This window comes from Scyliorhinus torazame, chromosome 12 (genome assembly GCF_047496885.1).
Source record: "Scyliorhinus torazame isolate Kashiwa2021f chromosome 12, sScyTor2.1, whole genome shotgun sequence".
NCBI lineage: Eukaryota > Metazoa > Chordata > Chondrichthyes > Carcharhiniformes > Scyliorhinidae > Scyliorhinus > Scyliorhinus torazame.
The window spans coordinates 33,979,230-34,003,552 of NC_092718.1; the positions used below are offsets into that span (position 1 = coordinate 33,979,230).

The following is a 24,323-nucleotide window of genomic DNA, read 5'->3' on the forward strand; positions in this document are numbered from 1 at the left end:
TAGCTGCAGAAAGACCCTAGGTATAAATGTGGTAACCTGCTGGCTTGTTTTAACCCTTGATAAGCCATCCAAAGCTCTCCATCCTCATTCAGTAAATGGCAATCCTGTGATGGTCTTCAATGAGAACAAAAACGCAAACAGAGAAAGAAGGGACAAATGACGGGAATGAGTATGAAATGTTAATGACGAGGCTCACAAATGATGGCAACATGCAAAAGGGAGACACAGTCAGATCATTTGAGATTGCACTATTAAAGTATTAACTTATCATCCAATATTCATTTCACATTTACTTTTGAAATCAAAAGTTTGCACTTTGGTAATGTGCCATCAGCAACTTGTAATTTTATGGTAACTTCACCATTTAAAAAAACAAACATGCGCTTCAGAGGCATAATCAGCCAAAAGTAGATGGCAATCCAAAAAGGAATGACCAAAATTACGTGACTGATTTTGCCTAGCACTAACAAAATTAGTCATTACCACGGTGACACACAAATACCAGCAAAGTACTGCAGATAATGGAAGAAGGAGTCATAAGGATATAAGAACTTGGAGCAGGAGTAGGCAATCTAGCCCCTCGAGCCTGCTCCTCCATTCAATAAGACCATAGCTGATCTTTTTGTGGACTCAGCTCCACTTACCCACTCACTGTAACTCTTCATTCCTTTCCTGTTCAAAAATCTATCCATCTTTGTCTTAATATTCAACTCAAAACATTTAACGCTGGGTTGGATTTTCTGACACTAACCCCCCCCCACCGCGGAACGTTTTCTGGCAGTGGAAGTGGCTCGCCACTGGATCTTACAGCCCCGCCGAGGTCTACGACATTGTGTGTGGATCGCCTGTGCCACTTCCGGATACCCGCCGTGAGGGATCCCCTTCGATGGAACCAGGAGATCCCGCAGGCGGGAAGGACCAGGAAATCTGTTTCGCTCTCCACAGATGCTGCCAGACCTGCTGAGTATTTCCAGCACTTTCCGTTTTCATATCAGACATTGTTTAACACAGTCCTGAAGATATTGTGCTTTTTGAACAGTTGGAGCATTTAGTGAAGCCTGGCCATCCACCATCGACAGAAAGTTACCCTCCTATTCCCAACTCGTGCACTGGTACAATCCTCTTGCAGTTGAGCTGACATCAAGAACAAAAATCAAGGTCTTGATACGAGGGCCGACTTCTGAAGCACCAACAGTTTAATCCGGACAAATGTGAGGTAATGCATTTTGGAGGGTCTAATGCAGGTAGGGAATATGCAGTGAATGGTAGAACCCTCAAGAGTATTGAAAGTCAAAGAGATCTAGGAGTACAGGTCCACAGGTCATTGAAAGGGGCAACACAGGTGGAGAAGGTAGTCAAGAAGGCATACGGCATGCTTGCCTTCATTGGCCGGGGCATTGAGAATATGAATTGGCAAGTCATGTTGCAGCTGTATAGAACCTTAGTTAGGCCACACTTGGGAGTATAGTGTTCAATTCTGGTCGCCACACTACCAGAAGGATGTGGAGGCTTTAGAGAGGGTGCAGAAGAGATTTACCAGAATGTTGCCTGGTATGGAGGGCATTAGCTATGAGGAGCAGTTGAATAAACTCGGTTTGTTCTCACTGGAACGAAGGAGGTTGAGGGGCGACCTGATAGAGGTCTACAAAATTATGAGGGGCATAGACAGAGTGGATAGTCAGAGGCTTTTCCCCAGGGTAGAGGGGTCAATTACTAGGGGGCATAGGTTTAAGGTGAGAGGGGCAAGGTTTAGAGTAGATGTACGAGGCAAGTTTTTTACGCAGAGGGTAGTGGGTGCCTGGAACTCGCTACCGGAGGAGGTGGTGGAAGCAGGGATGATAGTGACATTTAAGGGACATCTTGACAAATACATGAATAGGATGGGAATAGAGGGATACGGACCCAGGAAGTGTAGAAGATTGTAGTTTAGTCGGGCAGCATGGTTGGCACGGGCTTGGAGGGCCGAAGGGCCTGTTCCTGTGCTGTACATTTCTTTGTTCTTTGTAATACAGGCAACTGCTCAAATTGTGAGAATGACTCTGTCCCCGTGACAACAAAAGGGATCAATGTAGCCTGGGCGGCCTGTTATGCTGCACACCCCACAGCAGAATAAAGCCCAAACATCCACCTTCCGTATAAATTTATTAACTTCCGCTGTTTATTTTGCTCCGAATTAAAATCATTCAGTTAATCATTAACTCAGCTAAATTGAAGTTGTGACAGGTAAGCTATTTTAAAAAGATCCCCAAAAGCTGGAGCCAAGAGCTACAATTCACTCGCTCAACTGAAATATTGATATGATTCTTGGCACACCGAGAGGAATCCCTTTTCACAATAAAACACAAACATTCTAGTTTAAAGCCATGTTGCCCCGACTCACCTTCCATCCTGAAGATTTTGGGTGCGATTCTCCGGCCGCGTTGCGGTCAAGCGAGAGCATGACGCAGCCAGAGAATCCTGGGAGAGGCCTCCAGCGAGCCTCCAGACAGTCTCCGCACCTCGCGAGATTCACCAAAGTCCCCGACTGTGGTGGCGCTGGACCGAGTCCGCAGCCGCTACGCGAGGTCCCCGAAGGTTGTGAGGACATGTGTCCTACGCCGTCGGGGACTTGACCCATCGGGGGTGGAACATCGGGGGAAGGCCTCAGGTAGCGTCCTGAGGCCGTCCATATGGCATGCGGCGTACTCCCAGAGTACGCTGTTTTTGAGGGGGCGGAGCATCGCAAAACAGCTCCGCCCCCGATTCCAGCGTTAAGGTGGATTCTCCGGCCGATTGCCGAACACAATTTTGGCGTCGGCAATTGGAGAATCCCGTCCAAAATGCCATTGAATAGCGGTGGGGAACTCACCGGCAGAGCCGGCAGGAAACTCCCCCCAAAAAACCCGTCACAAATTAACTTAGAAATGTTTTGGAAGAATTGCGCCCTTTGATTCCTTTTTGAGGTAAAACTTCAATCAATTACAAGTGGATGCTGACTCGATGGGCCAAATGCGATCCAGGGCAAGTTGGCAAATTGGACCCACAATTGGCTTTGTGGCAGGAGGCAGAGGGTGTTGGTCGAAGGTCGTTTCTGTGAGTGGAAGCCCATGTCCAGTGGTGTACCGTAGGGATGACACAAAAGTTGGTTGTGTGGTAAATGGAGGAGGAAAGCCTTAGATTACAGGACAATATTTCCGGGTTGGTCAGATGGGTCTGGCAGATGGAATACAATGTTGACAAATGTGAGGTTATCCATTTTGGTAGGAATAACAGCAAAAAGGGGTTATTATTTAAATGATAAAATATTAAAACATGCTGCTGTGCAGAAAGACCTGGGTGTGCTAGTGCATGAGTCGCAAAAAGTTGGTTTACAGGTGCAACAGGTGATTAAGGCGGCAAATGGAATTTTGTCCTTCATTGCTAGAGTGATGGAGTTTAAGCCTAGGGAGGTGATGCTGCAATTGTATAAGGTGTTAGTGAGGCCACACCTGGAGTATTGTGTTCAGTTTTGGTCTCCTTACCCGAGAAAGAACGTACTGGCGCTGGAGGGTGTGCAGAGGTGATTCACTAGGTTAGCCCCAGAGCTGAAGGGGTTGGATTACGAGGAGAGGTTGAGTAAACTGGGACTGTACTCGTTGGAATTTAGAAGGATGAGGGGGGATCTTATAGAAACATATAAAATTATGAAGGGAATAGATAGGATAGATGCGGGCGGGTGAAAGCAGAACTAGGGGGCATAGCCTCAAAATAAGGAGAAGTAGATTTAGGACTGAGTTTAGGAGGAACTTCTTCACCCAAAGGATTGTGAATCTAAAGAATTCCTTGCCCAGTGAATCTGTTGAGGCTCCTTCAGTAAATGTTTTTAAGATAAAGATAGATAGTTTTTTGAAGAATAAAGGGATTAAGGGTTATGGTGTTCGGGCCGGAAAGTGGAGCTGAGTCCACAAAAGATCAGCCATGATTCTCATTGAATGGCGGAGCAGGCTCGAGGGGCCAGAAGGCCTACTCCTAGTTCTTATGTTCTTATGTAACAGTGGCAAATGGAATTTAACCCTGAAAATTGTGAGGTGATGCTTTTTGGTGGGACTAACAAGGCAAGGGAATACACAATGAGCAGTGGGACGTCAGGAAGTACAGAGGGCCGGGTGACCTTGGAGTGCATGTCCAAAAGGCCCAGAAGGCAGCAGGACAAATAGATAAGGTGGCTAAGACGGCATATGGGATACTTGCCTTTATTAGCTGAGGCATAGAATATAAGAGCAGAGAGGTTATGACGGAGCTGTATAAAATGCTAGTTCGGCCACAACGAGAGCAGTGTGCGCAGTTCTGGTTGCCACACTGTAGGAAGGATGTGATTGCACTGGAGAGGGTGCAGAGGAGATTCACCAGGAGCCTTTCAGTCACGAAGAGAGGCTGGGGTTGTTCTCCTTAGAGCAGTGAAGGCTGAAGGGGGGACCTGATTGAAGTGAACAAAACATTGAGGGATTTAGCTAGGAAGAAACTTTTCCTTAGTCGAGGGATCAATAACCTGGGGGGAAAGATTAAAGGTAAGGGGCAGGATAAGGAAAGGGGCAGGATATTTAGAGGGGATTTGAGGAAAAGCTTCTTCACCCAGAGGATGATGGGAATCTGGAACTCACTGTCTGAAAGTGTGGTGGAGGCAGGAACCCACACAACATTTGAAAAGCATTTAGATGAGCACTTGAAACACCACAGCACACAAGGCTACAGACCAAGTGCTGGAAAACGGGATAAGAATAGAGAGGTGCTTGATGGACAGTGCAGACACGATGGGTTGAAGGAACATTTTCTGTGCTGTAAAACTCAACGATTCTATGGCCTACTAATGCTTCTACGTCTTATGGATGCCTTCTGATATTTGTTCCACGTGATAATTGACACGTGCGCTTTGGCTATTTGACTTTGGAGGACTGCACCTGAACCAACATAATGCTGGTCTCTCACATCAACCACACCTGTGCATTTGCAGCAGCTGGAATCAGGAGCAGGAATCCCAGTTGGTTTTGCCCCTCCCTAACCCAAGGAAATATTTAGAAAATGTCAAACTAAAAAGGCAATTATGGTGCCTTGCAACTAAAAAGGTGCCTTACACCTCTGGCTGACCCGCGTGCCCTTGTATAAGTCACGGCTGCAGTTATCTGATATTTTAATCTTAGTTTGTATTCAAACACCAATGGAACAAATTCATAGCAACACAACACAATACGGTGATGAGCAGGCAAGAATTGACAAGATAGTTTTCCAATTATCCAATTTTGTTATTTGTGGACTAAATTCCTGTCTTCAGTCACTGGTCCATTCATTCTAGTCTCCTTAGTGAGTCAGATCCAGTGGTGAATTATTGACTCACAGACTGGTTCAAGCACTGAAAAAAGTCACAATGTGCTGATTCAGATCAGGGTCCACCTTGCTGGGGCTTCTTCTGTTGATGCTTTTGTTACTTTCCAGATTAAACACATCTCCTGCACAGAAAGTTGTATTTTGATTCCCCTGTTCCTAATGGATTGACTCAGAGAGGTGTATTTATAAAGGCCGTCTATGAGGTGCTCACAGACCTACAGCTGCCTAGAGCTTGCTGGGACACTTCTGTAAAACGCACTATCTAAAAACGTTTGCGTGATCAAATTCTCAAGGGTTGCCACCATCCGGATCCTTTTCACAGCCAACGTCAAGCCAGTGATTATCACAGTATTCAAACTCGTCCAAAAACACAACCAAAGGAATGCAGGGTGGCACAGTGGTTAGCACTTCTGCCTCACCGCGCCAGGTTCAATTCCGATCTCCGGTGACTGTCAGTGTGGAGTTTGCACATTCTTCCTGTGTCTATGTGTATTTCCTCCGGGTGCTCCGGTTTCCTCCCACAGTCTGAAGGTGTGCAGGTTAGGTGGATTGACCATGCTAAATTGCCCCTAAGTGAGGTTACGGGGATAGGGTGTGGGCTGCTCTTTCAGAGGGTCGGTGCAGACTCGATAGGTCAAATGGCCACCCTTTGCACTGTAGGGATTCCACGATTCTGTGACTACTTGAAAACTGCGATGTTAACTTGACCACCTTAGCTAGCAAACTGGTTGAAGTTATGGACTAGCAGGTGTAAGATGGTACATTTGCTATGATGCTTGAGCAGCTACTAAGAATTCTCCCCATCTCATTCCATGTAAAAAGCTCATACAAGACCTTGACTCACAGACTGCAGTCTCCTACGAGCCATGCCAGCTGCAGTTAATTCTGGTTTAACAGGATTTACAGGTACTTTGAAATGCCTGAAATTCACATCTACAGTTCTACACAACCAGAAAAACAGCGAAACTGGTTAACAAATGCATCTCCCAGCACCTGCTACACAAATAATTATTGCTTCATCTATTCGATCTGACACCTCATTTTATTTTTTAAAATTATTTTGACCACTCCCTTCTCATTTCCTTGCTTTAGATCACACACCTAAAGAAATAACTCTTAGTCTTTTCCTCCTACTGGTTTGTTTAGCAGCCATTTTGGGGATAACACTAGACTGGCCCAGGTTACTGAATTCAAGAGGTCGGCAGAACTTGGGTTCATCTGGTTTGAGGCCTTGGCCTTGCACAAATATATTCCGCCACCAAAATGTGGAACAAAATAAACATAACCATATGACAAATAACTTCTACTGCGCGAACTTTTCATTTCTTGTTCTCAACTAATCATTTGGATAGATAAGGGCGTCACGGTGGTGCAGTGGTTAGCATTGTAGCCATCTGGGATGGCCACTTTCAGAATACAAAATGGATGTTTGCAAAGATTGCAGGGAACTATAGACAATGCTAAGAAAACAAGCAGGCACAGAGCCTGTACGTGTATTGGGACCGCAGCTCCCAGACGAGACTGAAACTGTAGGTCTATTCGCATATTGATGGCCCATCTCCTGGAACAAAGGGGAGATACTCAAGTAACCGATCTGGTTCCATACCTCGCGGCGCCAGTTCCTCAAACCGAAAGCCCAAACAAAGCCAGGCCAATGGCCACCTAGGACCCGCCCAGCCATCAGGGCACCCACCCCTTTATTGGTCAGGATCAATGCGAATGATCAAGAAACGGCCCAATTGATTGGGGCCAAGTTCAAGGCCCGCCCAAAAGAGCGCGAAGCCCCTTTCAGGTGTAAGAAGAAGGCCCCGAGAGAAATTCTCGGGGTTCTCTTGGAATCGGCTCTCAAAGCGGAGTGACCCTTCCACCAGCTACACCAGAAGCAAGTAAGTCCAAGGTCAACGCTCGCTACCAGACGGACAACCTTAGCTGTTCTCTTGTACCACTTCGACCCCAGCAGCCTCAGATCCGAACAGCCATTGTTCCTCTGACTGAATGGGCACCCGAAGCTAAGTATAGGCTTTAGCATTAGAGATAGTTTAGTCTGTAGTATTTTGTGCATGAGTAGATATTGCTGTGTATGTAAATAAATAGTATTGACTTTGAATTAACTAATTGATGTATCGAGTCTTTGATCAGTATTCGGGTTTGAACCTTGTGGCGGTATCGAAAGATACCTGGCGACTCTAAAGCAAACGTAATTAGGATTAAGGAAGGCGACCATATTGACCGCCATATTTAGAACCAAATAAAGAGAGCAACAGCACCAAGGACCTGGGTTCGATTTCCGACCTTGGGTGACTGCCTGTGTGGAGTTTGCACATTCTCCCAAGTGTCTGCGTGTGTTTCCTACAGGTGCTCCGCTTTCCTCGCACAGTCCAAAGATGTGTAGGTTAGGTGGATAGGTCGCACTAAATTGCCCTCAAGTGTCCAAAGGTTAGGTGGGGTTACAGGGTTGCGGGCCTGGGTGGAGTACTCTTTCATGGGGTCGGTGCAGACTCAATGAGCCAAATGGCCTCCTTCCACACTATAGGGATTCTATGATAGTACCACTCGTGCCACACAAGTGCCAGGCAACAACCATCCACAACAAGAGAGAATCCAACTTCCTCACTCTGACATTTGATGGTATTACCATTGTTGAACCCCCACCCAACCCGCTATCAACATCCTAGCTGTTACCTATGACTAGCCAAATAAATACTGTGGCTACGCGAGCAGGTCAGAGGCTAGGAATCCTGTGGCAAGGAACTCACCTCCTGACTCGAGTTTGGTGACATTTTAGGACCTGTCCACTATTTAAAAGGCACCAGTCAGGAGTGCGATGAAATGCTCTCGACTTGCCTGGATAAGCCCAGCTTCAACAAAATTTGAGAAGTGCGACACCATCCAAGACATAGCAACTCAATTCAATGGCACCCCATCCACCAACTTACTCATTCATTCCTTCCACCACCGATGCCAATTGGCAGCAGTGTTTACCATCAATAAGATGGATTACTGCAATTCACCAAGGCTCCTTCAGCAGCATCTTCCAAACCCATTACCTCTAATACGTAGAACAACAAGGACACCAGATACATGGGAGCACCACAACCTGCAGGTTTCCCTCCAACCGACTTGGAAATATATCGCCGTTCCTTCACTGCCACTGGGTGAAAATCCTGGAACTCCCTCCCTAACAGCACGGTGGGTGTACTTACATAGCACAGAGACTGCGGCGATGCAAAATGGTTGCTCACCGCACTTCCACAAGGGCAATTTGGGATGGATAATAAATGCTGGCCTAGTCAGCGACACCCACTCCTAGTGAAGTAACTTTCAAAAAAGTAAAGCTGAAATGGAAAAGTCTGTCCAGGACGTCTGAAAATCTTTGAAATTATCACTTGCAGCCCTTGATCAAGGACCCTTGGCTGCACTGATAGTAGGGGACAGTTTATAAGGTCACATAGTTTTCTCTTGCCGTTGTTGAATCATACCCAACCATACCCTCCTAGCACCCTCCAGTGATTTAATTTCAGCTGGGTCCTGACATTTCTGGAAACCTCTCTCTATTTCTGCCAATCAAACCTCTACAAGTAGAGGTTTGCTTGACTGTGTAGTAAGCCCTCTCTTCTCATGAGGACACGAGACCGTATCTCATGGGGACACGGGACCTTAGCTCATGGGGGCACGGGGCCTTACCTCATGGGGGCAGAGGGCCTTACCTCATGGGGGCAGAGGACCTTACCTCATGGGGGCAGAGGACCTTACCTCATGGGGGCACGGGGCCTTACCTCATGGGGACACGGGGCCTTACCTCATGGGGGCAGAGGGCCTTACCTCATGGGGGCACGGGGCCTTACCTCATGGGGGCACGGGGCCTTACCTCATGGGGGCACGGGGCCTTACCTCATGGGGGCACGGGGCCTTACCTCATGGGGGCACGGGGCCTTACCTCATGGGGGCACGGGGCCTTACCTCATGGGGGCACGGGGCCTTACCTCATGGGGGCACGGGGCCTTACCTCATGGGGGCACGGGGCCTTACCTCATGGGGGCACGGGGCCTTACCTCATGGGGGCACGGGGCCTTACCTCATGGGGGCACGGGGCCTTACCTCATGGGGGCACGGGGCCTTACCTCATGGGGGCACGGGGCCTTACCTCATGGGGGCACGGGGCCTTACCTCATGGGGGCACGGGGCCTTACCTCATGGGGGCACGGGGCCTTACCTCATGGGGGCACGGGGCCTTACCTCATGGGGGCACGGGGCCTTACCTCATGGGGGCACGGGGCCTTACCTCATGGGGGCACGGGGCCTTACCTCATGGGGGCACGGGGCCTTACCTCATGGGGGCACGGGGCCTTACCCCATGGGGGCACGGGGCCTTACCTCATGGGGGCACGGGGCCTTACCTCATGGGGGCACGGGGCCTTACCTCATGGGGGCACGGGGCCTTACCTCATGGGGGCACGGGGCCTTACCTCATGGGGGCACGGGGCCTTACCTCATGGGGGCACGGGGCCTTACCTCATGGGGGCACGGGGCCATACCTCATGGGGACACGGGGCCATAACTCATGGGGGCACGGGGCCATAACTCATGGGGGCACGGGGCCTTACCTCTTGGGGGCACGGGACTTTACCTCATGGAGGCACGAGACCTTACCTCATGGAGACACGGGACTGTAGAGTGGTTAGGCACAAGAATTACCTTCGCAATCCCCAAGTGGAATACTCGCTGAGAAATATTAGACTAAGTAGGCATTAGCCCAAAAGAATCCAGGTAACATTAACAGGAATGGAGGATTACAAGAATTGCTTTTCTTCCCTCCAACCAAATTGGGAGGGGTAGGTGGGAAGACCACAATGTGACATTGCTGGCAAAGAGACAGACAATGGGCTGAATGGACTCCCTCTGTGCTCTAAATCTTTCTATGGTTATCATGATGTGGAGATGCCGGCGTTGGACTGGGGTGAGCACAGTACGAAGTCTTACAACACCAGGTTAAAGTCCAACAGGTTTGTTTCGATGTCACTAGCTATCGGAGGATTCACCCGAGGAAGGAGCAGCGCTCCGAAAGCTAGTGACATCGAAACAAACCTGTTGGTTTCTATGGTTATGATTGCATTGTGCAATAATTACACCGTCAGTAAAGGTTCCAGCCTTTCTTTATATCATTATGAAAAAGATCCAGAGATAAAGCACATTTAGCAAACATGATTTTTATAGTAGCATTTTGTAATTTGCCAGATCTCAAAAACAGAGCATTACAGGACTGATCCAAAACCTGTGGCTACTAAAAAATACTCACCACAATTGGTATTGTGCCACCAATCCAGATCTGTAAATATAGCTCTAATGCTTCTTATTAAGGGATAACTTAAAACCAGGTTTACAATTATATGAAACAAATTGACAATTGCTTCCCATGATATACAATATTTACTAAAAGTAAACTGCTGAATACTGTAGCTGCTTGATGCAATATTTGTAAAGAAATGAAACAAAAGGGTTGAGTATGAGAGTAAAGAAATGTTACTAAAATTACACAGGGCAGTGGCGAGGCCATAGCTGGAGTAGTGTGTGCAGTTTTGGTCTCATTTGTTTTAAAAGCCTGATGCCCATAGAATCTCAACAGTGCAGAATAAGGAGGCCATTTGGCCCATCACATCTGCACCGACCCTCTGAAAGAACACCCCACCAAGGTGCACTCCCCTACCCTATCCCCGTAACCCCACCTAACCCTGCACATCTTTTGGACACTAAAGGGTAATTGATCACGGCCAATCCCCCCAACCTGCACATCTTTGGACTGTGGGAGGAAACTCAAGAACCCGGAGACAACACGCGCATTCATATATAGAATCATAGAATTTACAGTGCAGAAGGAGGCCATTCTTCCCATCGAGTCCGCACCGGCCCTTTGAAAGAGCACCCCACTTAAGCCCACACCTCCACCCTATCCCCGTAACCCAGTAACCTCAACTAACCTTCTTTTTGGACACTAAGGACAATTTATCATGGCTAATCCACCTATCCTGCACATCTTTGGACTGTGGGAGGAAACCGGAGCGCCCGGAGGAAACCCACGCAGACACGGGGAGAACGTGCAGACTCCGCACAGGCAGTGACCCAAGCCGGGAATCAAACCTGGGACCCTGGAGCTGTGGATCAACTGTGCTAACCACCGTGCTACCGTGTTGCCCCCATTCACGGGGAGAATGTGCAGTCTCCACACAGTCACCCAAAGCCGGAATCGAACCCGGGTCCCTAGCACTGTGAGGCAGCAGTGCTAACTACTGTGCCACCATGCTATTATCTAAAGAAGGTCATCCTTGCCCCAGAGGGAGTGCAAAAAAAGGATCACTGGACTGGTTCCTGGGATAAGGGGGTTGTCCTAGGTGGAGAAAAGGAGCGGACTAGGTCTATATTTAATGGAGGTTAGAAGATTTAGTGGTGATCTCACTGAACCATAGAAGATTTTTAAGGACACAACTGGATAGATGCTGACAAAATGCTTCTCCTGGCTGGACAATCTAGAACCTGGGGATTAAAGTCTCAGATTAAGGAATCGACCATTTAGGACGGAGATGAGGAGGATTGCTTCATTTGAAAGGTTGAGAATCTTTAGAATTTTCTACCTCAGGGAGCAGTAGATGTTCAGTCGCTGAATCAATTTAAGACAGGGGTCGATGGACTTTTGAATACGAAGGGAATTAAAGGACATGGGAAGGGTGGAGCTGAGGTAGACGATAAGCCATGATCATATCGAATGCCAGACTGGACCCAAAGGGGCTGAATGGCCTATTCCTGCTCCTATTTCCTTACGTTCTTATGAAAGACGGAAGACAAGTTATATTTTTCCAATAACTGGACCCATTAAACTGTCTACAAAACAATTAAAATTGATCTTAAATGAATTTATCCTAAAAAATACCCCTTAATAGTTTACATCACAAGTCCAGATAGAAAAACATCAGCTGATGTTTGACTTTGAGTGGCATTTGGTTATTTACGTTACTGTGCTTTATTGGCAGTATTTTCTTTGGTGTAATGTAATGCTGTTAAGGTTTACAAGAACTGCGAACATTGTCGGCTTGTATTCTCACTTAGTTTAGTAGGTATATCTCAGATAAACAAAGAATTGTTGGAAATTCAATTATTAACCAGGATATCTACAGCTTTATAAACGTAACTGCACTTCATTGCGACAACTGTATGTCATCGCATACCAAGAACCCGAAAAATAGCTTTGAAAGATTAGATATGAACTTGATCTCATCCGAAAGGGGATTCTGGCTTTCTGTGGATTGCTTTGAAGAAGGGAGTGAGAGAAACTCTACAAGAGTATTGGAGCTTCAGCATCCTGTAGCGATCAGCTTCTCTAAACCCGTACTTGCACAGTGTGTCAAAGTACACAGCTGGGCAGTTTGAGGATTGGCTCAGGAACAGGAGGCAGCATGATAGGAGGCTGTTTTTACCCAATGGGCGACTAAGGTTTGGAACACACCGCCTCATCGGAATCAGATTCAGCCGTAGCTTTCAGAGGGGGTCCAGATCAAAACTGAAGCAGAAAGAAACTGTAGGATAACGGGGTGAGAGCGCAGATTTAACCGAATTGCTTTTCAAAAGAGTTAGTGCAAAGCCGATGAGCCAATTGGCCTCCTCCTGCCCTGAATATTATTGTGACTTAATGAAATCTGGTAACAGTGCTGTTTTCTAAAAAATTAAATAATATTTACCCTTCTTACGGGCTTTTGCATTCAGCAATGTGCAGTTGTACCTCAGGTTAGACCACAGTTAGAAAAGCGTGCACATTTTTGTCAGTATAGAAAGCATATAAGGTGCTCTTTCCAAGGGGGTGCAAACTCGATGGGCCGAATGGCCTCCTTCTGCATTGTAAATTCTATGATTCTACGACACTGTGTAGTGGGCTGCACGGTAGCACAGTGGTTAGCACTGTTGCTTCACAGCGCCAGGGTCCCGGGCTCGATTCCCGGCTTGGGTCACTGTCTGTGCGGAGTCTGCACGTTCTCCCTGTGTCAGCGTGGGTTTCCTCTCACTAGTCCCGAAAGACGTGCTTGTTAGGTGAATTGGACATTCTGAATTCTCCCTCCGTGTACCCGAACAGGCGCCGGAATGCGGCGATTGGGGGATTTTCACAGTAACTCCATTGCAGTGTTAATTAAGCCTACTTGTGACACTAATAAAGATTATTACCAGGGTGAGCTTAGAGACAGGGAACTGCAGTCACGAAGAATGACTCGCAATACTGGAATTACATCACTGCTGCAGAAAAGGTTGAGGGGAGATCGAACAGAGCTTTTTCAAATTACGATGGATTATTTTTTTTTCCCCCAAAAGGAAGGAGTCAGCAAAAGGGATACCCCCTTAAAACATCATAAACAGAGCACAGAAAGAAGTGAGGGGAAATTTCTGTATGCAGAGGGTTGTTGCAGCTTAGACTGCTTTGTTTAAGGAATGGTCGAGACAAGGACTGTTGCAACATTTAAAAGGAAATTGGCTAAATGTTTGAAGCAAAGAAAGATGCAGTGCTCCAGGAACAGAGTGGGGGAGGGAGATTAGATTTAGATTCCTGGCACAAAAAAATCAGCACAGGCATGACAAACCAATTGGCCTCTATCTGAGTTGAAATCTCTAGCTGTTGGGAATAATAATAACGGAAATATTTTCGTTCAGGAGTAGAGATTACGGCTGGGATTTTTTGTAGGTGCGAGGGCCCTTCATAAAAGGCCAATGAGGTTTTTTTTTTGGGGGGGGCGGGCAAAATGGATTCAGCAAGCAGTGGGACCCAAGGTCACATTAAAAAATATATATATAAAGTTAGTGCACCCAATTATTTTTCTTTTTCCAATTAAGGGGCAATTTAACGTGGCCAATCCACCTAACCTGCACATCTTGGGCTGTGGGGGTGAAACCCACGCAGACACGGGGAGAATGTGCAAACTCCACATGGACAGTGACGCAGGGCCGGGATTCGAACCCGGGTCCTCAGCGCCGTAGGCCACGTGCTGCGCCATGTGCTGCCCCTCCAAGGTCGCATTTAATGGGCAACAGTGAATCAGAGGGCCTGCTGCCCAGCAGCGCCACAAACAGATGTGGCCACTGCTGGGGTTGCACCCGGAGCTGGACATGTGTCCCTAAATTAAACTAAGTGGAGTCTAGGAGTGCTGAAACCATTCTGGCATGCCCCGGGGAGGTGGAGTGGGCGGTTGTAGTCGCTGAGGCCACGCAGCGCCAATGCCACACGGATGGCCATTGCCACTGGCCTGGGTGAAAGAGCATGAAAAGAAATTAGGACTCTTCCCTTGGAGCCTGCATCTGGGTTGACCTGGAAACCTCCACACACAGCAGAGTGGGGTGTAGCTGTAATGCCACTGGACTAGTAGTCCAGGGGCCCAGGCGAATGCTTAGGAGACATGGGTTCAAATCCCACCACTGGCAGAATTTAAATTCAATTAATAAATCTTGAATTGAAAGCTAGTCTCAGTAACGGTGACCATGAAACTATCATTAATTGCTGTAAAAGCCCATCTGGTTCACTAATTCCTTTGTGGAAGGAAATCTGGTCTACGTGCGACTTCAGACCCACAGCAATGTAGCTGACTCATTACTGCCCCTGAAGTTGCTTAGCAAGCCACTTTGTTCAAGGGCAATAAATGCTGGCCTTGATGGTGATACCCACATCCCCATTAAGTGGTTTATTTAAAATGGGTTCAGGGCTGGCTGGCAAAATGGCAGCAGGAAGACGCCTGGCACTTCCCACATTGTTTCCCACATCATTTGTACCTCCGCATCATTCAAAAATCCAGGAGAACTCCAGCTTACATTTCCACAAATGTCTTTTACCCAAGCAATTATTGACCCTTATTAAAAGAATTTTATGTTTTTGCTCACAAAACATTAACATGGAGTTTGTCTTCAAGGCTCGTGTCAGGTCCGAGACAAATTATCTTATTATAATAAACATCTGGCTCAATCAAGGAGCGATTCAGTCAGTGCACAAACTGGTCACCGCGTTACAGGAAGGGTGCAATTGCTCTGGAGAGAGTGCACAGGAGATTGTTGCCAGGGCTGGAGAATTGTAGCTACGAGGGGAGATTGGAGAGGTTGGGGTTGTTTTCCTTGGAACAGGGAAGGCTGAGGGATGACACGATTGAGTTATACAAAATTGTGCAGGGTAGAGCTAGAGGAGGCAGGAGGAACCTGTGACCTTGGCAGAGAATTGAAAAACTAGGGGTCATAGGTTCAAGCTAAGTGGCAGAAGGATTAGATGGGACATGAGGAAGAACGTTTTTGCGCAAAGGCTGGTGGGTGCCTGGAATTTACTTCTCAAGTTGGTGGTGGAGGCAGAGACCCGAAACTCTTTTGAAAAGTACCTGGATCTGCAGCTTAAGTGCTGTAAGCTGCAGGGCTATGGGCCTTGTGCAGGAAGATGGAGTTAGAAAGGGCACCTGGGTGTCTTTGCGTCAGCATGGACAAGATGGGCCGAATAGCTCCATTCTCTGCTGTCTCTTTGATATGGTTTTATGGAACAGCAGCCCTAATGCACCTTCTGTACTGTCGGCATGTTAATTATTCAGGGGTTCCTTACACAAGGAACATTTGGTTAACTTACTCACAAGTCAACATGAACACTGCATTATTCTCCTTTGAACTACTCAGACAAGTTGACAAGCAAGGACAAACCAGTCATTCATTGAAAGAGAGTTACAGGTCCCCCGGTCAAGTATTTATTTTTGGTATTTCTTTCAGGAGTTGAATAATTTGGAAAGGACAACAGTTGCTCAGTCACAGAGTAACTTAGCTGCAAACTTGATAGAATCAAGAAAAGCAATACCGTTAATCGAAGAGTACCCATCACTCTCAAAGTCACATTATCCAACCCGCGGATTATCCTTTGGCACAAGTGAGGTGAATAGATTTAAAACGAAGTATGTCTCTTACAAGTCAAAACAGTTCCTTCTCTCATTAACTCAGAGCATATTCATTGTATATTGAACGCGTTTCCAATTAGATTCATATATCAACTGATGTGGGATAAATATCAGATCTGCAAAAGGATAGAAAGGATATTCAACTTTGCAGCCAGATCTTTGCTTCATCTTTCCTCTATTGCAATGTAAAAACTCTGGAACTGAATCTCACAGCTCAATGGTCATACTTATCGGGCTCATGAGAAAGATTGCCCCACAATCTGGAGTGCTCACTCCCAATTGTTCTAGTCGTTTATCTCACTCTAATAGGCGGTACCCTTTTGTACATCATCAATCCCTGCCACATACTGTAACAAAAGATCAAAACAAGTTGAAGAGGGTGTGATGTTTAACGGAAGAACAGAAATAATGGGAATGTGACATGAACACATACATTTCCAGCAGTCCCTACTGGAATGCATTGGGCTATTTATTACCTGTTGGCTTCCTTGAGTCCCACGTACGCTTGGGTTATTTCCCCTTGATCCTTCATCTTGCGTATATCGTCCAAGAAGATCATTGGCTCGGTCATCGTCTCCTGCAACGAGAACTCATTGAGCATTCCAGCAACGTTCACAACAAAGACTTCTGGGTACCACCGCTGAAAAGAACAGTTTCTCTACCACCAAATAATCAAAGCATTGAATGGCACAACTTTGGGGATGAGGTTCCTTCATTAATGAAAAATGAAAAGAAACCGCAACACTTGCATCCATCTGATGATCTGCTAGAAAACATCATGTAAGGTTGAAATAGCAACAGTTAATTCAGTCCCATAAAGTGTTGGTTTTCAGACATGCATGCTGGCTAAGGACAATTTGACTTAGTAGTGTGGCTGTAATGCATGCTTTGTGGTATAAATGCACTTTCCCAGTCTCTAACTGAACACCATGGGGTAGATTCCTTCTCAGTCATTAGACAAGTTCAAAGAACAAAGAAAAGTACAGCACAGGAATGGGTCCTTCGGCCCTCCAAGTCTGCGCCAATCATGCTGCTCGTCTAACCTAAAACCTATTACACTTCCGGGGTCCGTATCCCTCTATTCATGTATTTGTCAAACTTCACTAACGTACCTGCTTCCACCACCTTCTCCTGCAGCAAGTTCCAGGCACCCACTACCCCCCGTGTAAAGAAATTCCCTTGCACATCTCTAAACTTTGCCTCTCACACCTTAAACCTATGCCCCCTAGTAAATGACTCTTCCACCCTGGGAAAAAGCTTCTGACTATCCACCCCGTCTATGCCCCTCATAAGTTTGTAGACCTCTATCAGGTCGCTCCTCCAAGCATGGGCAGCACGGTAGCATAGTGGTTAGCACAATTGCTTCACAGCTCCAGGGTCCAAGGTTCGATTCCCGGCTGGGTCACTGTCTGTGCGGAGTCTGCATGTTCTCCCCGTGGGTGCGTGGGTTTCCTCCAGGTGCTCCAGTTTTCTCCCACAGTCCAAAGATGTGCAGGTTAGGTAGATTGGCCATGCTAAATTGCCCTTAGTGTCCAAAAAGGATAAGTGGGGGTTGCTGGGTTCCGGGGATAGGGTAGATACATGGACTTGAGTGGATTGCTCTTTGTAAGGGCCGGTGCAGACTCGATGGGCCGAATGGCCACCTTCTGCACTGTAAATTCTATGATTCTATGATGATTCAACCTCCGTCGTTCCAGTGGGAACAAACCGAGTTCATCCAACCTCTCCTCATACCTAATGCCCTTCAGAAAAGCTGTGGCCTGAGTGGCTGGTTGGGAATCTACACTAAATTTAAAAAATTAAGCATTGGTAACTAATTAAACATAAACATAATTACTTAATTATAATTTAGAGGGATATCTAAGCCAGAGATCGGAGAGTACTATATTTAGCTTTTGCATTTCTATTAGAAATCTAATGCTAGGAAACAGATAGTTAACAGTAACTTTGAAATTTTAAAAAATATATATAAAAAATAAAAAAAATTTAAATTTTTAAACATTTTAATTAATTGACGCAATGTCAGTTAGAGGGGTGCAGTGCTCTGACTGTGAGATGTGGCAGGTCCGGGAGGCTTCCAGCGTCCCGGATGGCTTCATCTGCAGAAAGTGCACCCAACTGGAGCTCCTCACAGACCGCATGGTTCGGTTGGAGCAGCAATTGGATGCACTTAGGAGCATGCAGGTGGCGGAAAGCGTCATAGATCGCAGTTATGTAAATGTGGTCACACCCAAGGTGCAGGCAGAGAAATGGGTGACCACCAGAAAGGGCAGGCAGTCAGTGCAGGAATCCCCTGTGGTTGTCCCCCTCGCGAACAGGTATACACCTTTGGATACTGTCGGGGGGGATAGCCTATCAGGGGAAAACAGCAGCAGCCAGAGCAGTGGCACCACGGCTGGCTCTGATGTTCAGAAGGGAGGGTCAAAGCACAGAAGAGTAATAGTAATAGGGGACTCTATAGTCAGGGGCACAGATAGGCGCTTCTGTGGACGTGAAAGAGACTCCAGGATGGTATGTTGCCTCCCTGGTGCCAGGGTCCAGGATGTCTCCGAACGGGTAGAGGGCATCCTGAAGGGGGAAGGCAAACAGGCAGAGGTCGTTGTACATATTGGTACTAACGACATAGGCAGGAAGGGGCATGAGGTCCTGCAGCAGGAGTTCAGGGAGCTAGGCAGAAAGTTAAAAGACAGGACCTCGAGGGTTGTAACCTCGGGATTACTCCCTGTGCCACGTGCCAGTGAGGCTAGAAATAGGAAGATAGAGCAGCTAAACATGTGGCTAAACAGCTGGTGTAGGAGGGAGGGTTTCCGTTATCTGGACCACTGGGAGCTCTTCCGGGGCAGGTGTGACCTGTATAAGAAGGACGGGTTGCATCTAAACCGGAGAGGCATAAATATCCTGGCCGCGAGGTTTGCCAGTGTCACACGGGAGGGTTTAAACTAGCATGGCAGGGGGGTGGGCGCGGGAGCAATAGGTCAGAAGGTGAGAACATTGAGGGAGAACTAGGGAATAGGGACAGTGGGGCTCTGAGGCAGAGCAGACAGGGAGAAGTTGCTGAACACAGCGGGTCTGGTGGCCTGAAGTGCATATGTTTTAATGCAAGAAGTATTACGGGTAAGGCAGATGAACTTAGAGCTTGGATTAGTACTTGGAACTATGATGTTGCTGCCATTACAGAGACCTGGTTGAGGGAAGGGCAGGATTGGCAGCTAAACATTCCAGGATTTAGATGTTTCAGGCGGGATAGAGGGGGATGTAAAAGGGGTGGCGGAGTTGTGCTACTGGTTCGGGAGAATTTCACAGCTGTACTGCGGGAGGACACCTCAGAGGGCAGTGAGGCTATATGGGTAGAGATCAGGAATAAGAAGGGTGCAGTCACAATGTTGGGGGTTTACTACAGGCCTCCCAACAGCCAGAGGGAGATAGAGGAGCAGATAGGTAGACAGATTTTGGAAAAGAGTAAAAACAACAGGGTTGTGGTGATGGGAGACTTCAACTTCCCCAATATTGACTGGGACTCACTTAGTGCCAGGGGCTTAGACGGGGCGGAGTTTGTAAGGAGCATCCAGGAGGGCTTCTTAAAACAATATGTAGACAGTCCAACTAGGGAAGGGGCGGTACTGGACCTGGTATTGGGGAATGAGCCCGGCCAGGTGGTAGATGTTTCAGTAGGGGAGCATTTCGGTAACAGTGACCACAATTCAGTAAGTTTTAAAGTACTGGTGGACAAGGATAAGAGTGGTCCTAGGATGAATGTGCTAAATTGGGGGAGGCTAATTATAACAATATTAGGCGGGAACTGAAGAACATAGATTGGGGGCGGATGTTTGAGGGCAAATCAACATCTGACATGTGGGAGGCTTTCAAGTGGCAGTTGAAAGGAATTCAGGACCAGCATGTTCCTGTGAGGAAGAAGGATAAATACGGCAATTTTCGGGAACCTTGGATGACGAGAGATATTGTAGGCCTCGTCAAAAAGAAAAAGGAGGCATTTGTCAGGGCTAAAAGGCTGGGAACAAACGAAGCCTGCGTGGAATAGAAGGAAAGTAGGAAGGAACTTAAGCAAGGAGTCAGGAGGGCTAGAAGGGGTCACGAAAAGTCATTGGCAAATAGGGTTAAGGAAAATCCCAAGGCTTTTTACACGTACTTAAAAAGCAAGAGGGTAGCCAGGGAAAGGGTTGGCCCACTGAAGGATAGGCAAGGGAATCTATGTGTGGAGCCAGAGGAAATGGGCAAGGTACTAAATGAATACTTTGCATCAGTATTCACCAAAGAGAAGAAATTGGTAGATGTTGAGTCTGGAGAAGGGTGTGTAGATAGCCTGGGTCATATTGAGATCCAAAAAGACGAGGTGTTGGGTGTCTTAAAAAATATTAAGGTAGATAAGTCCCCAGGGCCTGATGGGATCTACCCCAGAATACTGAAGGAGGCTGGAGAGGAAATTGCTGAGGCCTTGACAGAAATCTTTGGATCCTCACTGTCTTCAGGGGATGTCCCGGAGGACTGGAGACTAGCCAATGTTGTTCCTCTGTTTAAGAAGGGTAGCAAGGATAATCCCGGGAACTACAGGCCGGTGAGCCTTACTTCAGTGGTAGGGAAATTACTGGAGAGAATTCTTCGAGACAGGATCTACTCCCATTTGGAAGCAAATGGACGTATTAGTGAGAGGCAGCATGGTTTTGTGAAGGGGAGGTCGTGTCTCACTAACTTGATAGAGTTTTTCGAGGAGGTCACTGAGATGATTGATGCAGGTAGGGCAGTGGATGTTGTCTATATGGACTTCAGTAAGGCCTTTGACAAGCTCCCTCATGGTAGACTAGTACAAAAGGTGAAGTCACACGGGATCAGGGGTGAGCTGGCAAGGTGGATACAGAACTGGCTAGGTCATAGAAGGCAGAGAGTAGCAATGGAAGGATGCTTTTCTAATTGGAGGGCTGTGACCAGTGGTGTTCCACAGGGATCAGTGCTGGGACCTTTGCTCTTTGTAGTATATATAAATGATTTGGAGGAAAATGTAACTGGTCTGATTAGTAAGTTTGCAGACGACACGAAGGTTGGTGGAATTGCGGATAGCGATGAGGACTGTCAGAGGATACAGCAGGATTTAGATTGTTTGGAGACTTGGGCGGAGAGATGGCAGATGGAGTTTAATCCGGACAAATGTGAGGTAATGCATTTTGGAAGGTCTAATGCAGGTAGGGAATATACAGTGAATGGTAGAACCCTCAAGAGTATTGAAAGTCAAAGAGATCTAGGAGTACAGGTCCACAGGTCATTGAAAGGGGCAACACAGGTGGAGAAGGTAGTCAAGAAGGCATACGGCATGCTTGCCTTCATTGGCCGGGGCATTGAGTTTCAGAATTGGCAAGTCATGTTGCAGCTGTATAGAATCTTAGTTAGGCCACACTTGGAGTATAGTGTTCAATTCTGGTCGCCACACTACCAGAAGGATGTGGAGGCTTTAGAGAGGGTGCAGAAGAGATTTACCAGAATGTTGCCTGGTATGGAGGGCATTAGCTATGAGGAGCGGTTGAATAAACTCGGTTTGTTCTCACTGGAACGAAGGAGGTTGAGGGGAGACCTGATAGAGGTCTACAAAATTATGAGGGGCATAGACAGAGTGGATAGTCAGAGGCTTTTCCCCAGGGTAGAGGGGTCAATTACTAGGGGGCATAGGTTTAAGGTGAGAGGGGCAAGGTTTAGAGTAGATGTACGAGGCAAGTTTTTTACGCAGAGGGTAGTGGGTGCCTGGAACTCGCTACCGGAGGAGGTGGTGGAAGCAGGGACGATAGTGACATTTAAGGGGCATCTTGACAAATACATGAATAGGATGGGAATAGAGGGATACGGACCCAGGAAGTGTAGAAGATTGTAGTTTAGTCGGGCAACATGGTCGGCACGGGCTTGGAGGGCCGAAGGGCCTGTTCCTGTGCTGTACATTTCTTTGTTCTTTGTACCAGGGAACATCCTGGTAAACCTCTTCTGCACCCTCTCCAAAGCCTCCACACCCTTCTGGCAGTGTGGCGACCGGAATTGTACACTATATTCCAAATGTGGCCTAACTAAGGTTCTACACAGCTGCAGCATGACTTGTCAGTTTTTATATTCAAATTCATTCTCCTTACAACAGCAAAGTATCAAAAAGAGGAGCAGAAGACCAAAGGTACATTTACCTTGCTTTCCTAGAGGCGAGTGAGGGAGTCAGAGGAAGAACACAAAAAAGTTTGTTAGCAGCATTCAGACATTACTGGAACAGTAATAAGAACCAAAGGTCGACTATGGAAGGTAATTAGATTGCAGTAGCACAGGTTTTCATCAAATTAAAATAAGCTCGTGTTGGCCGGAATTTTCCATCTATCGCAGGGTACGTCAGTGTTCCATATACCTTATGTGCCATAGCTTCCTTCTGGCTGACCAGTTGGGATCGCAGAATGAGAACTTCCTCTTTACGGACCTCCAGTTCCTCACTTGACGCAGTCAACTGGTCAAGTAGAACTTTGTACGTGGGAGAACCAGGGGCTGTGACTTCAGGGGGGGCCTTCTCACTCAGAGCTCGGTGCATTTCATTCAGTTCATTCTTTAGCTTCTTATTCTCGGACTCCAGTTCTTGCCTCTGGGGAATACAACAGGGAGCGATCAGTCAAGAAGATAAGACTCGGCTCCACTGAACAAGTTGATCACAGCCATTTCCTGAAAACCGAAATGTGACAGCTTTCAGCAGTCCTTTAATGTTCATTTCCCGTTCAAAACCAAACACTGCACAGTTTAAATTAGCGGCTCACGTGGAAATGAAGCCTGTATACTTAGAATTTCTAAACGGCTAGAAGAGGGAGTATTCAAAGATATTTCCATTTCATATAGAATGCTCTGTACACCTTCCGAGAGGTGAGATTGTACAGATCAAATTCCATGGGTAAGTGATCGGAAAGAAATGGTGCTCAACACCTTGCTGTACGAGGGTGTTATTTACGCAATAGGTTAACGATCATGTGAAATACTACGGCCTGGACTTTTAAATTCAGTGGCCAAGTGATGTCACTCACCACTGACCTCAAAGAAACGTGCCCATGAAGATCAAGCAATCTCTGCGGCACAGACGTCATCTTTTCCACGTTAATTTCATTCTGGTGTCAATTATATGGGATTTCTGGCCAAAACAGTGACACAATCGAGCAAGCTAAGCAACCAATCATAATCACATGCCGCAAATCAGGAAGTAAAACGCACCGATTATTATTGACTTCTAATCATTTTACAGAGAGAATCATAATGTGTGGGACAGACACATTGGGTTCTGCTAGAAGATGAAATAAAGGACAGCACGGACATTTCTAGTTTGGTGGGGAGGGCGAAAGCTGATCTGGCAAGGTGGGATGGTCTCCCTCTGTCACTGGCGGGTCGGGTACAGGTAGTTAAAATGCATGTGCTGCCGCGATCCCGGTTTATTTTTCAATGCCTGCCGATGTTCCTGCCAAGGGCATTTTTTAGAGAGATTGAATGGACGATTACCTCGTTCATATGGGGAGGGAAGGTGGCCAGAAATAAAAAGGTGCTGCTACAGAGAGGAAGGCAGGCAGGGGGTTTGGGTCTTCCGAAGCTGATGTATTATTACTGGGCAGCGAATGTGGGAGAAGGTACGGAGCTGGGTCAGAGGGGTTGACTCCCAATGGGTCAGAATGGAGGAGAGTTTGGGTAGGGGGTCGGGATTGAAGGCGCTAGCGACAGCGCCGCTCCCGACGGCCCCGGGGAAATACTCGGGGAGTCCGGTAGTAATAGCTTTTTTGAGAATTTGGAGGCAGTTTTGACAGCACTTCGGGTTGGGGACAGGGTCAAGGGAAATGCCGATTCAGGGGAACCATAGATTTGAGCCAGGGAAGTGGGACGGAAATTTTCGGAGATGGGAGGAGAAAGGAATTAGGACACTAAAAGATTTGTTTCTTGGGGGTCGTTTAGCATGATTGAAGAAGCTGGGAGCGAAGTATGGGCTGGAGCAGGGGGAAGTATTTAGATACATGCAGGTTCGAGACTTTGCCAGAAAGG

At 47.1% G+C, this 24,323-nt stretch overlaps 1 protein-coding gene across 9 annotated transcripts in view; it reads right to left on the minus strand.

Moving 5' to 3' along the window:
- Positions 1-24,323, minus strand: part of myo5aa (myosin VAa) — a 275,595-nt gene that overhangs the window by 41,902 nt on the left and 209,370 nt on the right. For 6 of the 9 annotated variants that reach the window (XM_072470649.1, XM_072470653.1, XM_072470658.1 and 3 more), the window contains 3 exons: positions 22,669-22,896; positions 16,760-16,860; positions 37-114 (listed from right to left, as the gene is read on the minus strand). In XM_072470649.1, coding sequence (XP_072326750.1) covers positions 37-114; positions 16,760-16,860; positions 22,669-22,896 — 407 coding nt within the window. The remainder of the gene's footprint in view (positions 1-36; positions 115-16,759; positions 16,861-22,668; positions 22,897-24,323) is intronic. The other 3 variants (XM_072470657.1, XM_072470655.1, XM_072470656.1) reach the window with 1 other exon arrangement.